Source organism: Eleutherodactylus coqui, chromosome 1, assembly GCF_035609145.1.
Source record: "Eleutherodactylus coqui strain aEleCoq1 chromosome 1, aEleCoq1.hap1, whole genome shotgun sequence".
Lineage (NCBI taxonomy): Eukaryota > Metazoa > Chordata > Amphibia > Anura > Eleutherodactylidae > Eleutherodactylus > Eleutherodactylus coqui.
In genome coordinates this window covers 323,306,483-323,323,445 of record NC_089837.1, presented here as the reverse complement: position 1 = coordinate 323,323,445, position 16,963 = coordinate 323,306,483, and the positions used below count along the sequence as shown (strand labels likewise).

At 43.0% G+C, this 16,963-nt stretch overlaps 1 protein-coding gene across 1 annotated transcript; it reads left to right on the top strand.

The window, feature by feature from the left end:
- The first annotated feature begins 1,430 nt into the window (after window positions 1-1,430).
- Window positions 1,431-5,324, top strand: LOC136575302 (fatty acid-binding protein, liver-like). The gene is made up of 4 exons (XM_066575075.1): window positions 1,431-1,537; window positions 1,805-1,977; window positions 3,230-3,319; window positions 5,222-5,324. The coding sequence occupies exons 1-4, from the start codon at window positions 1,471-1,473 to the stop codon at window positions 5,270-5,272; spliced, it is 381 nt and encodes a 126-aa protein (XP_066431172.1). The 5' UTR covers window positions 1,431-1,470; the 3' UTR covers window positions 5,273-5,324.
- Window positions 5,325-16,963: the final 11,639 nt, after the last annotated feature.

The window sequence follows — 16,963 nt, the reverse complement described above, 5'->3', positions numbered from 1 at the left end:
ATGCGTTCTTTCACATTAGCAATGTTTTGTAGCATGCGACATTGCAAGAGAAAAAAATTGGGGGTTGCTAGATATGCCCGCGACTTGCAATGTTTTGTAGCCCATGTTTCCCTATGGAGCCTTCCTATGTGTTACATCGCATCTCACAAAAACTGGGTTCTTGTTCAGTGCAATAGGACTTTTACAGTCAGAAGTTCTACTGTGTCCTCTAAAATAAGCCCTAGCTGCAGTAAAAAAAATAAATACATCACATAACAGCTGCTGTTCACTCCGCCACGTCTTTTCTGCCGGTGAGCTGCAGAGAAGACGCGGTGGAGTGTACTGCGGCTGTTAGGTGATGTATTTTTTTTTCCTGCAGCTAGGGTTTATTTTAGGGGACACAGTAGACGCTTCAGGGGAGACACGCGGGGAGCTGACAGTGCCTAAAGGGTGATGTATTTTTTTTTCTATGCAACTAGGAATTATTTTCAGCATAGCCCCCCCTAAAAAAAGAAAAAATTGGATGTGGTGCTACAAACTTGCGCGACTCTGTAGCACCACATGTGACTTTGTAGCAACACAATATTGCAATATCGCCACGAGAAAACACATTGATATTGCACAGAGCAGCGATGCAATATTACTACGATTTTCTCACGGCGATATCGCGTCACTCGTGTGAAAGAGGCCTAAAGGGATTATCCACCTCTACATTATTGATGATCCAACCTTATTTAGGTCATCAACACTTGATCAGTAGGGGGCAACTGCTCAGGACTCCAGCCAATCAGCTATTCCACTGGTAACTGTCGGTGTGAAGCAGGTTGCTTTGTACACTTTTCTGTGGCCTACGTTGGTAATACAGCTACTGTTCCTACTGAATACAGTTGGAACAGTGGTAGCTGTTCTACAATATACAGATTCCATAACTCCAATAGAAGTAAATGGGAGTTACAAAACCAATATAAAACAGCAAGCCTCTACAGATGAAGCCTTTATTCTGTTGATACACTGTCTGAATTCTTTCAATCCTCCTGCAACTTTTCTTTACACAAACAATGTCGTGGAACTGGAATCTAATTTGAATTTCTGTAGAGAATTGACATTATGTTATGGAAATACTCATAAAGCACTATTCTAATATATTTTAAAAGCCTCCAAAAAAGGACTTAGCTTTAAGAATGAATACAAAAAACACTATTTTAAAGGACTCTGCTGTGCATAATTACTTTTTATTAGAATAATTGGAAAGAACGGGTCACATTACATAATATTCCCTACCACAAATGTCACTGGACATTGAACTATAGGTCATTTCTATAGTCATCAAACAATCCACTAATGATTGATAGTTGTGCAGTTAATTATTATGACAAACGATTTTTCCATCAGGGTGCCTGGCCATATAAAAGCTGCCTTAGTGCAAGCATTATCACGTATCACTCCTCTCACTTCCATTTGCCTGCCTCCAACTGAACATCAAGAGTCACCATGGCCTTCAATGGAACCTGGAATGTCTATTCTCAGGAGAACTATGACAGTTTCCTGAGGGCTGTAGGTAAGGTTAGCATGATCTAAAAAACTGCACTTGTAAAGTGCAATGTTCCTTCACATCCAGTGTTTCAGCAAAGGTTTTACAAACTATTGTAGCTGCTATTTTAGAATAACAATGAGATAAAATGTTGATCCAGTCCCATGTATGAACTACACCATGGTTTCTACGATGGCTAATTCACAGTGTGCTTAGGCATATCAAGTGCAAAAGGGTTTCAGCAATTGGCATTTTTGTTTTGCCCATAATATTCCTCAATATTCTATATTCCAGGTTTGCCAGAGGATATAATCAAAGTAGCAAAGGATATCAACCCTATAATTGAAATCCAGCAAAATGGAAATGACTTTGTTGTTACCTCAAAGACCCCAAAGCAATCTCATAGCAATTCCTTCACTGTTGGAAAAGAGTCCGAAATCACTGCCTTTGGTGGAAAGAAGATGATGGTAATGAATCAATTAATTGTTCTGGAAATCTCAGAGTTTTGTGACTAGATGTTGTCCTGTTCATCACGTCATAGATCTATGCTGATATTAATGCAAAGCATATGCATAGAGCTCCATTCACTTGACTGAGGCCCAAAAAGTGTCCCAGTGGAATAGTGTAGTAGACTATTCTATAGAAATGTATATTTAAAAATGTATACACAAAACATGATAAAGCAAATTAAATATGTATTTTTGTGGCATTTATGCACCACAAAATAAGAAAGACAGACACTTACTTGCTTCTAGATATATATATATAATTATGCCTGATCAACAACTGGGGAAATTGCTAAGTCTGGAGTTGGTTAATCTGTCATGAATATCTTTGAATGACAGTTGACTAGCATTGTATAGTTTCTACTCCATAAACATATTATGGATTATGTAGCTAGCTGGAAAAGATGACATTTAGCTAATGAAATTTTTTTTTTAAAGAAATACATATAAGGAAATTCCCCAATATGTTGTGCCAGTATTAAAAGCTATCCTCTACCCACGGGAGAGGGAGTGCCTTTCTAGGTTTGTGGGGGACCCGAAAGATTCCTGCAGGAATGGAGTGGTAGCTGAGCATGCACACCACTCTATTCATTTCAGTGCTTGCCTATCTCCAGCAGTCCCACTGAAACAAAAGTAATGGCATTGCTCACCACTCATCCAGTTATGCAAGGACCTTCAGGATCTACATTCTCTCAATTGGTTAGAGTCCCAACGGATTAGAATTGTATACCCTATGCTGTGAATAGGGGATAACATTCAGTGTTAGACAACTCCTTTAAACATCATATTGTATTTAGCTATAATAGAGCACCTACAGAAGTCTATAAGGTCCCACTATACCTCCATATGCCTCAGATTTCATATCCAACATATAAATAAATTGTGTCATACTACATTGGGTGTCTTTATTTTAGAAGCAATGAATCTAAAAAACTTGCTTAAAATTGTTGGGCCTGGAACAATTTTTTTTCCTGCAAGGCAAAGTAGGTTATGTGATCTAGAAATATGAAATTGATGAATATGTGTTTTTTCAACCTAAGTAATTCTGCATTATTAAAATGAAAATAACATTAATAATGGTGTATGAGTGATCAAATGTAAAAGTCTAAGGAAAGTGTGTTTTCTTTATATTACTTCAATAAAGGTAATCAATCTAATTTCATCTGTGTAGAGTGGCACTTATTAAATAAGCAAACTGTTTTTCCTTCTTCAGGTACTTGTAACTCTTCAAGGTGGAAAACTTATCTGCAAGAGTGACACATTTTCTCACATTCAAGAAGTCAAAGGAGATGAAATGCTGGAGGTACATTTCTGATATATCACAAGGCAGGGTGTTTTATCACTTTGGTGGGAACTGAGCAAAGGTTTCTTGACGGCCCCTTCCCCCCTGTTTTATTCTGTACCTAAAAACTACAGATGTAGCAAAGTTTAACTTGAGACTTCACATGTTAAGAAAATTGTGTGCCACAGTTTATTTATCCTTCAATAGCTTTCAAGTGGCTTAAGATAGGAAAACCTGTCGTAGTAAGTTATCATACTCAAGTTAGATTTTGCTAATGTACATCTGTAATAAAACTTATACTCACTTAGATCCGCAAACTATAGCATTTACCTGTAGCTGTGCTCTCCTGGTGTGACCGAGACTTATACTCCAGCTCTTCAGATGGAGCTGCTTGCCTTTTCCTCTGTCTTCCTTTTCCCCCTTTTCTCCTTACTTGCTCCACTGTGAGACAGTTCTTCACCCCAGTGCTCTGACCAAACTCTGCTCTCTATCGGGTTCAGCTCGCCATAAAGACTTCTTCCAGCCACAACTTGTCTCTGCACACTGTCCTCATCCTGCCGCTACCAATACGGCTGAATTCACATGGCAGTATGTTGCACCTGAAAGGCTGAAGCGCAGCCCACATTGGATAGCACACAGACACCTGTCCATGTGCTGTCCTATATCCACAGACCCCGCACATTGTATGTTCTACTCTGGTTCATGAAAACAGACAAGAATAGATCATACAGCTATTTTTTTTCACAATGACCATTGATGGAAAAATTGTACATCTTATAGCCTCAAAAGCTAAAATAGGCCATGTGCTGTCATGGGAATGCACAGACAGCGCACTACCTCAAAATCCAGCTGCGTGTATAGCCTCTAATGGTCCTTTCAGTGCCCCCTACACAGTAGTAATGCCCCTGCACGGTAATAATCCCACCACTGTGCCCACCACAATATATCAATGCTCCCTTCTTCCCACACATTAATAAATATTCATTGGGCCCCCATAGTAATAAGCCCCTCTTTGGCCCCATGATAATAAGCCACTCTGTTCACCCACTTTTCTCTTGGCTGTCATTGTTAGTTTTCTTTAACAAGCTCCTTGCCCGCGGTAAATACTTCATTAGTTGCCAGCTTTCACACAAAAATAGCACTACCCAGCTTTTCAGAGCAAGGGGAGCCAGAGAGCCAGACACAGTAGAGGATGGAAAGTGCATTGATAGTACCTGCTAGGCATCTGTGTGTGAAAGCTGGCCACTAATGAAGTATTTATTGCAGGCAAGGAAGGAGCTCATTGAAGAAAAACAACAACAGTAGTCAGACTCCCCTTTGCGGCCCTTTCTTTCCTCCAAGTTTTCAACTATGTTCTTGATCAGAAGACACAAATATAGTTGAAAATGGTGCAGCTGAGGACAGATCAAGTCCTTCAATGTTTTTACTTTTCATTGAGATTTCCAAGTACTTTTCTATTGCACAAAGTAAATGTGGCCATACATATTGGATAGAAGTAGGTTGATGGTTGCATAACTGTTAAGCACGTGCCTGGTGGACAATTGTTTCATAGGTGCAGTCAATCATATTTCAGTCCATACTGGCGGTCATAGTCCTTCAAACTAGCCTTATATATTTAATGATACTGGGCAATGGATGAAAGATTCTTCTGCCAAAATTCTAGGAACATTCTTTCACAGAAAGATCTTTTTTGACTAGTGACTATCAAAAGCTGATCCACTTCTTAGAGAGTATCGCAATCTGTCATCAGCTGATTTAAAAAATTATTTGCTGGATGAACAATCATTTTGGTTGAAATCATCTGTTTCGATCAACTTTAGACTAATATATATGGCTACCTTAAGAGAAACACAGTAATTAAATATGAGGTGTATTATTTCTGCAGAAATGTGTTTTAATGACATAGTTTTTTCTTCCTTGCAGACAATCACTATTGGCTCAGCAACCCTAGTCAGGAAAAGTAAGAGGGCTTAAGACAAGAGCCTACAGACTGTTTTTTACCTAAAACCAAAATAATATTTGCTGTCCTATTAATAAAGTAACATTTTATCTTGATGTGTGTCTTTTGTTCTATTAAATGTGCCATACATGCTAACCCCCCAAAAGAAACTAGACCAGCGACATTGATGAGTGGAGGCACAGCAAATGTAAACAGTACAACACACAAACAGTAAGGCCTCCTGTCCACGGGCGATTTTTCACTGCGTTTCCCGCGGCGATATGCAGTGAATGCTTTTCATAGACTACTATGGAACGCGCAGCCTGCTGTCCACAAGCGGAGAATTATAACGATTCTCGGCTAGTGGGATTTAAATCGCAGCATGCTGCGATTTGTCACAATTCTCCACGGTGAGCCTATCAGATTGGCTCGGAACGGAGAGCTGTCAGCTCTCTCCTGCTCCCCGGTGGCGGCTCCTGCAGCGGAGATCTGCCGCGGGATATATCACTACGCCTGTGAACAGGAGGCCAGAGATGTTTTTGTAAAGCTTTTTAGTGTTGCCTTTTCAGCGCTGCGCTAAATGCTGTACAACGCTCCCATTCATTGTGGCTGCTCACACAAGCATCAAAAAGCAGCATTTTCGATGCATGTTCTATCTTTGGCCGTATTCAGCCCTGTGTCGCCCATGGAAATGAATGGGCGGGGATTTCAGTGCTGCTGAAAACGTGGCACAACTTGGTACCCCGTTTTCAGCAGTGCTAAATGCCAGCACTAGCTGCACTACATGAAAAAAACAGGAATACTCACCTAGCTGCCACCATCCGGGATTCTCCAGGGCTCCATGCAGGCTGACGGCCACTTGTCAAGTCAACAGAAGATCTGCTAATGACAGAGATTGAATTCCCTGCCTCCCAGCAAGAGATTGCTCTGATTGGCTGAGGCCGCTGAGTGTCAGCTAGCTCCGCCAATCACAGCCATTCATTCAGCACTGGCTGTGGTTAGAGAAGCCAACTGACACTCAGCGGCCTCAGCAAATCAGAACAATCTCTTGCTGGAGGTGGGAAATTCAATCTCCGTGACTAGCAGAAGATCCTCTGTCGGCTTGACATGCAGAGAAAAAAAGTCAACAGGCAGCACTCACATACATCCCAAAAAATGTCAGGACTCTAATATTGATGCACGCCAAGGGGGTTGGAACTCGGATCGCGGTTCCACCAGAAACATTAAGTAAAAAGCAAGGCAGCATACCGGGATGCAGTAGAATAAATGACGCTTTTATTCCTCCATAAAAATAGCCGCAACGTTTCGACCTGGAGAAGGGTCTTTTTCAAGCAGACTGCTTGAAAAAGACCTGTGTCCAGATCGAAACGTTGCGACTATTTTTTCGACCTCCTGGCCCTTACCTGCATCCAGCAGCACTGCTCACAGCAGACATCCACTTTACACGACGCTTGCACTCTGCAGCTTTATGCGCCATTCCATTTTCCTACGCATCTTCCACCATATGTGGCAACCTGGAGTCACTCACCTCTTGGATCATTGACCTCTCTGTCACTAACCTCACCTGGGGCATCTAGAGGGTGTCCTCCTCTATCAGATAGGTGACAGGCCCAAACTAGTCCTCGCCGAACCTTAGGCTCCCAGTCCTGATGGCTGATCCTACAGCCTCTCTGGCTAGCAGCCAGCTTTCTTCCCCTGAGTGTGGAAGGAGCTGATCTTTTTATCTAGTTCCTGCCACACCAACAGATGTTCTCTCACTTCTCAGGTTCCAGAATGCCTATTTATCCCCCTCTGTTGGCCATTCGGTATATTGCACTCCTACAGCACCTATAGAGAACAAACAGGCTCTATCATGGTAAAATAGAACATGCATTGTTTTTACACATGTATTATAAGCAATAAATATACGCAAGTGTGAATGGATCAATGAAAAGCAATCTACTTTCATTGACTCTATTCACTGTGCATTATGTGTGTGTATATTGTGCACGTAATACGCAATGAAATCATGTGAATGAGCTCTCATGTCCCATAAAGTTCTGTATTTCATTTGCCCTCCCATCAATTGTGCCAATGAGTCTTATTGTGTGATTGTCATCTTCCGGTCTAGCATGGGGTATAAGTAATTCATCTCCATTCTTAGTTCATTTAAACCTATAAGCTGCATCTAAAGAAAAAGATGGTGGCAAATTTTTGACTTTCCTTTGTCCATAAAATTTATTTGTATATTTGTAGGTTTATCTGCCTCTCCCTCCTCATTTATTGAAACTTTGGTGCTTGGTTGGTGAATTGCCAGGTGCACCACGGACAATCCTTGTATTTATTTGTACTCCGAGATTTATTTGTTCAGTTCAAGTTTTAATTTAAAAGAATATTCTTATAAGTTATGTTCTAGAATTCTTTCAGAGACTGGGTTCAGGGTTAAGGGAGTTTTTTTACTGCCTAAGGGCGCCCACCCACTGGCGTTTTTTTTTTTCCTGCGAAATTCGCAGCATTTTTTTCTCCTGGGGTCTATGGGACTTGTAATGTTAAAATCGCGATCGCGCAAAATCGCAATTTACCGCGAATTGCGATTTTGCGCGATCGCGATTTTAACCCCATAATGACGCGGGCATTTTTCTTTTTCCATTTTCGTTTTTTCCTCCCCCCTTTAAAAAAATCATAACTCCTTTATTTATCCATCCACGTCGCTGTATGAGGGCTTGTTTTTTGCGGGACGAGTTGTATTTTTCAATGGTGCTATTTAAAGTACCATATAATGTACTGAAAAACTTTTAAAAAATTCTAAGTGGAGTAAAATGAAAAAAAAACAACATTTTGCCATCTTTTAGTGCGTCTTGCTTCTACGGCGCACAAATGGCAACAAAAACGACATGATAACTTTATTCTATGGGTCGGTACGATTACTACGATGCCAAACTTGTATAGGTTTTTTTTTACTATACTCCTCTTTTTTTTTTTTAAAGACATAAAAATTTTTTCAATTATTTTCTGCGGTCATTTTGTGCGTGCAATAACTTTTTTATTTTTCCGTCGACGTAGTTGAGCAAGGTTTCATTTTTTGCGGGATGTCCTGTAGTTTCTGATAGTACCGTTTTGGAATACATATGACTTTTTGATCGCTTTTTATTGCATTTTTTCTGGGAGACAGGGTAACTAAAAAAATGCATTTCTGGCGTTCTTCATTTCTTTTTTCGAACGACGTTCACCGTGCGGGAAAAATTATGTGGTACTTTGATAGTTCGGACTTTTACGGACGCGGTGATACCAAATACATATTTTTAATTTATTATTTAGATTTTTTAATAATAGATATGGCAAAAGGGGGGTGATTTAAACTTTTACAACTTTTTTTTTTTTCAATTAAAAAAAACTTTATTGATTTTTTTTTTTACTTTACTTTGAAGTCCCCCTGGGGGACTTTAAGATGCGATGCTTTGATCGCTCCTGCAGTATGACGTAATGCTATAGCATTACGTCATATTGCTTTTTGACAGGCAGCCTATGAAGCCACCCCACGGGGACGGCTTGATAGGCAGTCTGCTAAGGCAGCCCTGGGGCCTTTCATTAGGCCCCCGGCTGCCATGACACATGCACGGCTCTCCCGATCTCACCGCGGGGGGGCCGTGCGGGACCCCCGAACATCGTTCGGGGGATTTAAATGCCGCTGTCAGAATTGACAGCGGCATTTAAATGGTTAATAGCCGCGATCGGCCGCGCGGCCGCTCGCGGCTATTGCCCGCGGATGTCAGCTGTTATAAACAGCTGATGCCCGCACTGTATGAAGAGAGATTGCATCGCAACCTCTCTTCATACATACCCCGACGCTCCATGACGTACCAGGTACGTCATTGGTCGTTAAGGGGTTAACATTACAAGTCCCATAGACCCCTGCAGGAAAAAAATGCTGCGAATTTCGCAGGGAAAAAAAAACGCCAGTGGGTGGGCGCCCTAACAGTAAGGCTGTTTACACTTAAAGGGGAAGAGGATAATTTTTATGCTTGCATAAAATGAAAAACGAATAGATGATAGGCGAATGAATAACTGCTCATCATTAAATTATTGGCCATGTTTATACTTAACAATTAGCGTACAAATTCTCACAATCCAACGATTTTTTTGAACAATGATCGTTATGTGTTAAAGGTCCCTTAATTACAGATAGTGTTTATAACAACAACCTTCCAAGCAAAGTGAATTATGTAATAAAGTACTGTGTCCAAGTTCTAGTGTGATGTCTGTTACTACAAGTAAGTCACACGGCCAGGTTATTGAATATAAAGGCGGCATTTAGGCTGGCTTTATACGGACATATTCATGCTCACAATACGCAGATAATAGAACCCATTGATTTCAATAGGTTTGCTTCACATTTCTGTATTTTGTGCGTGCATTTTGCCATGCAAAAAAAAAAATGCAGCATGCTCTACCTTTCTGCGCATTTGTGCACCAAAGGTCCCCATAAAAGTCAATGGGGTTGCCTAAATGCACGCACAATATGCAAGGAGATACATAATACTCTGTGTATTTCTACTGATAAAGAACACATCTGTAACTCCTTAGACATTTCAAGCGGTATGTCTTGTTTGCCATGTACAAATGAATATGCCCTAAGGGCGGAAAGGGTACAGCAAAATACATTGATATGTGCACAAAAAAGCATTGTTCGTTCCACAATAAACATGGCGCTGAGGCATGTGCAAATACACACACTCTCATGTGAAGGAGCCCTAAAGGGATTATCCAGGATAGGTCATCAATAACAGATCGGTGGGGGGCTGTCACTCACTGCAACTTCTTCATTGTTTACATCCATGGCAGAATGCCATTTTATTGATAGTGGCCATTCTGAGTACTGCAGGCTTGTACCATTCACTACAGACAGCCACTATCAATAATACAGCATTCAGTAGTGTGAGCACGGTCGTGCTCAAATGTAAACATTGCAGTAGTATTGCTCACAGTAGTGCCGTGCCCTCTTCAATCAGCTGATTGACGGGGATCCTGGGTGGTGAATCCCCATTGATCAGATATTGATAGCCTATCCTTAGCATATTTTACAAGATTGGATAATCCCTTTAAAGGGAAACGGTCACGTTCCCACAGCACCATAAACTAAGTTATGGTGCTAATAGGTAAGGTGACAGGGAGTCGGGGGATGTATTTATACTCACCTGCTCTCTGGATCCAGTGCTATCACCCTCTGAAGTCATCACACAGCATGAAAATCTGACTCCTTTCAGAGTCCCGTGTGCGCACTTTCCTATACAAGTCTATGGGAAAACGTGCTCCTGGGACTCTGAAATGAATCACATCTTCATGCGCTGCCGGGACTTCAGAAGGGGGCAAGACTGGATCCAGGAAGCAGGTAAATATGGAAATACATCACTCAGCTGTCATCTCCCCTAACAGCACCATAACTTGCTTTATATCACAGGTATAACTGTAAAGGTATAACTGATGGAAATCAGGTGGGTTCTCCACCACTTAGGTTGTACTCACATGGTGCAGTAAAAACTGTACCAAGAACCACATTGGGAAAACCACATGCTATCACTATTTTTTATTGTGACTGCATCACAAAATAGGTCAGATTGTTACAAAACAGTGCGGTTTTTTTTTCGGTGCAATTTTTTGTGCGTTTTTTATCACTTCTCAACCACACCATGTAAATACAGCCTTAGGCCCCTTGCGGACGAGTGCATTATAAGTCCATATTAGGTCTGCATTTTGCAGACAGTAATACAAACTAAGGCCGCCTGCACGTGGGCGGGTCGGACCCTAAATGCGGGATTCCCGTAGCGGACTTTGATCCAGTTCCCAGCCGGTGACCCTTGCTTACCTGGCCGGCATCTTCTACTCTGCTGCTGATGTACCGGGATACACACTTCCGCCTGCAGCGGCACCAACAGTGATGATTTTGACTGTTTTTTTTATTTTTAGAAATGTTGCAGAATTTGCAAATTCTACAATAAAAAGGTGACTGAGAATTGAAAGCCAAGCCAGAATCCATACACAGACAGCTGTTTTGAGGGGTTTGCCCCTTATCAGTGTGCAGTAGGTTTCTGACTTGGCTAGCGAAAGGCCTGTGACGTGGGTCAGGAATGCTACTGCACACTGATGAGGGGCAAACACCCCGAAACAGCTGTCTGTGTATGGATTCTGGCTTGGCTTTCAATTCCCAGTCATTGTTACAAGGCTTGTATAGAGAGTCTATTGACTTGCAGGAATGTTGCCATCCAATAGGTGGTGCTGCAGAGGTATTGTTCCATCTCCCTTATTTACATATTACTCAGAGGAGAAGGAATGGCCTTATAGGTCTCGTCACTCACTCACTTCTAGGTGCTCTCCCTAAGAAGAAAAGATAGTGTTTCTGACTCTGTTCAGCCTGATGCACAGCCATCTTCATTGAAGTATAGGAGTTACAGTACAGAAAAGAAACGATTAAACAGCACATAGGAACCTGCTCCTCCTTTGTCATTCATGGCATACTGTGTCCTACACCCCAAATGTAGTACAAAAATACAGTATGTAGCATTTTATTTTGTGTGGTCATTTCTAATTATTTTTTGACTAAGCATATAGTGACCTAATTATCTATATGATCAAAAACGTTATATAGTAAAACCTCAAAATGGAAAAAGTTAAAAAGAAGTAAGCAAATAACATATTGTACTTTTACCTTTTGTAGCATACATACATATTAATAAAGACAGTTGTCTCATGAACCATGTGACCATTTAATACATTTAAAAATGTATATATAATATGATTATTTAAAATTAAATGGTCACATGATTCACGAGATAACAGTCTTTACTGAGACAAACGTTAATAAAACACGTTATTATTGTACATTATTCTATTCACTGATGGCAATAAAATCAGACAGAACATAATATATATATGGAATTGGGCTTCATTCACAATTGATTTGGAAAATGTCTACATGATTTTTTTTTTTTTTAAATGTTCAGTGCACTTCATGGCATGAAAATGCAGTTCTCACATGGAGCACAATACTGAAGGAAACTTTACATGTCGGGAAAGAACCATAAACTAAGTTATGGCGTTGTTCGAAGAGGTGACGCACCCTGGTTCCTGCGCTGTCCTCCATAGAAGTCCAATTTTAATTTTTAGTTGTTTTTTTTTATAAAAAGGGCTTTAACCACTTAAATTACGTATTTTTTGGTTATTTACAGGTTAAAAAACGTCACTTTTTTATTAACAATTTAAATTCTATTATTTTTTCTGTACCTGGGAGTGTAATGTTTTTAAAAATATTCAGTGTAGTTTAGGAGATATTATCGAATGGGATGCAGATAATTCCAGCAGTGATTTTTGGGGAACGGCTTGAAATATAAACCCTTCCCTGAAATTCATCCCTATCTGGTGTAAAAAAATATATACTCACCTCTCCAAATGGTACATTAAAAATTCTCCCTAGCTTGTGTTAAAAATAAAAAAATATATATACACTCACCTATCCGCCATTGTCGGGGTCCGGTGGGTCTTGCAGTGTGTCTTCCGGCTCTGCACTGAAGATCTTTCAGCCGGCATGGGTTTAAAATCCCCGCTGACTGAAAGCGCTGTCTCTGACTGGCTGAGTGCTCAGCCAATCACAGGCAGCCCTCAGCCATTCCTTGAGTGACAGCTAAGCGCTGCCTGTGATTGGTCACAGCGCTCAGCAAATCACAGGCAGAGCTTGGTCCATTCATTGAATTCTATTGACTGATTTCAATGGGGCCCGTTTTGCTCTTGTGCGTCGTCAGGCATGCGTCGGAGACAAATTGAAAAGTTTTCTCCCAAACACATGCCTGATGACAGAGTCAGGCAAGGGGTTAATTGTGCCAAATATATATAAATGTGGAATCCCCCCCCCCCTCTGACTTTACCAACCCCTTGTCTCCCATCCCCCCTCATTTTTATGGTCAGATGTTTACGAATATAGGGCAGCGCCTCTTTATGGAATGCTATGGCTAACTTAAAAATTTGCACCTACAACACCAAGGGGCCAAATCTTATTCCATATGCAGAAGAAAGGGATTAACGTTCTCATGCTTCAAGAGACGCACTTCAAAGTGGGTGAGGTCCCGACATGCTCCACTAAAATGTTCCCCACGTGGTATCATAGCCCCAATCCTAACCGCAAGGCAGGAGGCATATCTATTCCCTTCCATAATTCTCTACAAGTACAGCCCCTTGGTGTGTTGTGTGACCCGGAGGGACGCTTCCTGTTCATCAAAGCAGAAGTGCTAGGCAAGGTGATCTCATTTGCCAATGTTTATTTTCCGAACCAGGGACAGACATCCTTTGGAATTGCCACACTGGAGAAGCTGACGAGGTTCGCAGAAGGCTCAACCATCATACTGGGAGGGGACTTTAATCTTGCATTCGACCCAGAACACAACACTTCTTCAGGTAAGTCCTCTGTCTTGCGGGCTGCAACACGCACCCTCCTCAAGGAATTGGGGAGGCTGCGTCTGGTAGACCTATGGCGGGTTGTGCATCCGGGCGTCAGAGATTACACCCATCACTTGTCTGCGCATAATAGTTATGGCAGAATAGATTACGTGTGGGTCTCTCACTCGCTCTTAGACACCCAACCTTCTAGCTCAATAGGGCCCCTGATATGGTCAGATCACGTGCCAGTCTACGCAGAATTTGCGGACACACAGGGGGACACAAGACAAAAAAACTGGAGATTAAACGACAACTTATTAAATGACCCTCTATGTGTACAAGAGGTTAAAACCACCATAACAAATTTCATAATAGACCACCAAGAAGACGAAACCCAGGCCCCGTTGAAATGGGAAGCGTTAAAATGCGTAGCTAGAGGAATATTAATATCGCACGGGGCAAGACTTAAAAAAGAGAGGGCGCGCGACTTGGGAGAGCTGCTGTCAGCCTTACAGAAACAGGAAATGGCAAACAAAAGAGCACCAAACATTGGGTTACAGGCAGATATTTCGGCCCTCCGGCAGCGAATCAACACAATCCTAGACCAGAAAACCTTAGCCTACAGAGATAGGATACGGGGAATAGACTTCGAATCCGGGGATAAATGCGGTAGAAGACTGGCACAATCCCTACATCCGCGATTGCCTCAGACATTCGTTGCAAAACTACACAAAACTGGGGGGGACCTGGCTTTCTCAACACGGGACATTTTAGATGAATTCCGCAGCTACTACGACGGGTTATACAACATAGAAAAGGAGCACAGGCCAAACGAAGCCAGCATAACGGAAGAGGAGGAGTACCTAAAAGAATTCGGACCGGGTCCAGTGGAGCAGGAGGTAGCTGAGAATTTAGATCAGGATTTCACCCAAGAAGAAATCATGGAGTGCATCGGAGAGTTAAAACTAGGCAAGAGCCCAGGTCCGGACGGGTACTCGGCGCGCTTCTATAAGTTGTTTAAGGACGAGCTGTCCCCCCTCGTAGTACAAACGTTCAACGAGATATCCCGGGGGAAGTCACTTCTGCCCCCCAAGCTCTTTAAGCGCATATAGCAGTAGTCCCAAAAACCGGGCAAGGACCCAACATACTGCTCCAACTTCAAACCAATATCTCTGATTGGTCAAAATGTTTGCTAAACTAATCGCTAATAGGCTCAGCAAGCATATCCCGGATCTGATTCACAAGGAGCAGGTGGGCTTTGTCCCTGGAAGAGAGGCCAGGGACAATACCATTAAATCTATCTCCCTGATCAGCCTGGCCAGAGCGCAAAACGGACCACTGTGCCTGCTCACGGTAGACGCAGAAAAGGCGTTTGACAGGGTCGGGTGGAGGTTCTTGGAGGGGACTCTACGGCAGATAGGTCTTAGACAGAAGACAAGAGAACGGATCATGGCACTGTACAGCTGCCCATCAGCCAAGATTAAAATAAATGGAGCCCTTTCAGAATCCATAATGTTCCGCAATGGCACTAGACAAGGCTGCCCTTTATCACCTTTACTTTATATTCTGTCAATGGAGTCCCTAGCCAACGCCATCCGGAGCAATGCTTCAATCAAGAGGCATACTAGACGGTACCTCTGAACATAAAATAGCATTGTTTGCGGACGACCTCCTCCTGTTCTTGTCAAGCCCCAGAGTCGGACTGCCAGTGGTGATGAGAGAGTTTGCAAGATATGGGCGGGTAAGCAATTTTAAAGTAAACCTACAAAAGTCGGAGATACTAAATATAACGATCCCCCAGAGAGAAGCCCTGGATCTTGCAGAGGCCTTCCCCTTTAAGTGGAGATCCCCATCCATTAAGTACCTTGGGGTCCAACTCCCCGCAAACCCCACCCAGATCTTTGAACTAAATTTCCAGCCCTTTCTCTCTAAACTCAAAGAGGACCTAGAAAAATGGAGCCCACTCTATGTGTCCTGGACGGGCAGAATAAATGCTGTAAAAATGGACACCTTGCCGAAATTCCTATATCTATGTTGGACTTTACCTGTTCACCTAGACCAACAGTACCTGCTTAGTATCCGCACGCTAATTGCCAATTTTGTATGGAAGGGACGTAGGCCCGACTCAGGTTCACGCTTCTCACACGCCCCAAGGAACAGGGAGGGCTGGGACTCCAAAACTTCACCCTATATTATAGAGCGAGCCTCAGTAATTTTGTGTTATCTCTCCTGCGGGATAGGAACTCGAAACTATGGGTGGAAATGGAACACAACATAACATCTACAGCGGTCCAGGGGGCCCCCTGGATCCCAAGACAATATATGAGGGAGATAAACTCCCTCTCACCGCAACTATTGGAAGTACTTAGAGCTTGGGGCACATTTGCCCAGAAAATGGGCTTGATTTCCGTCCCGAAACCACTGACCCCACTGACAGCTAATCCCCAGTTCCAGGCCTTTGAGAGAGGAGACTCGGTCCTGTCCCTACCTAGCACCCCAATACCACGAGTGAGAGATGTAGTCGCACAGGCAGGAGTGAGACCCTTAAGAGACTTCTATGGGGAAACCAGACCCCCACCGGGGGCTTGGCTGAAATATTTTCAAGTGAGGGGGTATGTGGAATCCCTGACGCCCAGAGGTTGTGGTAACTTGCCACTGACGCAGTTTGAAACTGCCTGCATGACAGCTTCCATAGGCGTATCGTGAGGGGGAGCAGGGGTTGCCATTGCGACCCGGCCCTTGCTCTGCGGGGGGCCCAGAAGCCCCGCCATATTCAAAATGCACACTTGTGCATTCTGTAGAAGGCGGAGCAGGGCGACCGGCATTACACTGGCAGCCCTGTGATTGGTGCGGCTGGGGTGTGTGGCTGCTGGAGGGGAGGGGAGGCTGACATACCCACGCAGCTGTGGCTCCTCTCGGGGGTTCTTCTCAGCATGTCGGCAGTCACCAGCGAGACGTCCTGGGAACCAAGAGGCTGCTATCTGCTTCCAGAAACCTTATTTGCTGTGGTAAACTCCCGATTGGCTCCTCCCACAGGCTGGTCACATGACTGGCCACATGAGTGTGACCTCATCAGAGGTCCTTGCTGCCGGCTCCCGGGAGGAGGACCCCTCTGTCTGCTGGGAGTCTCACAAACTAGTGGAGTTCCAGAGGTAAGGAGATTTACATGAAGTTCATGCAATAACCTTCCATCTCTAATCTCACTGACCAGCAGTGAATGCCTGCTGTTAACTCCTTCATGACTGACCTGGTTTAACCCCTTCCCGCCCCATGACGTAAGGGTACCTCATGGGAGTGGGGTACTTCCCGCAAAAAGACGTACC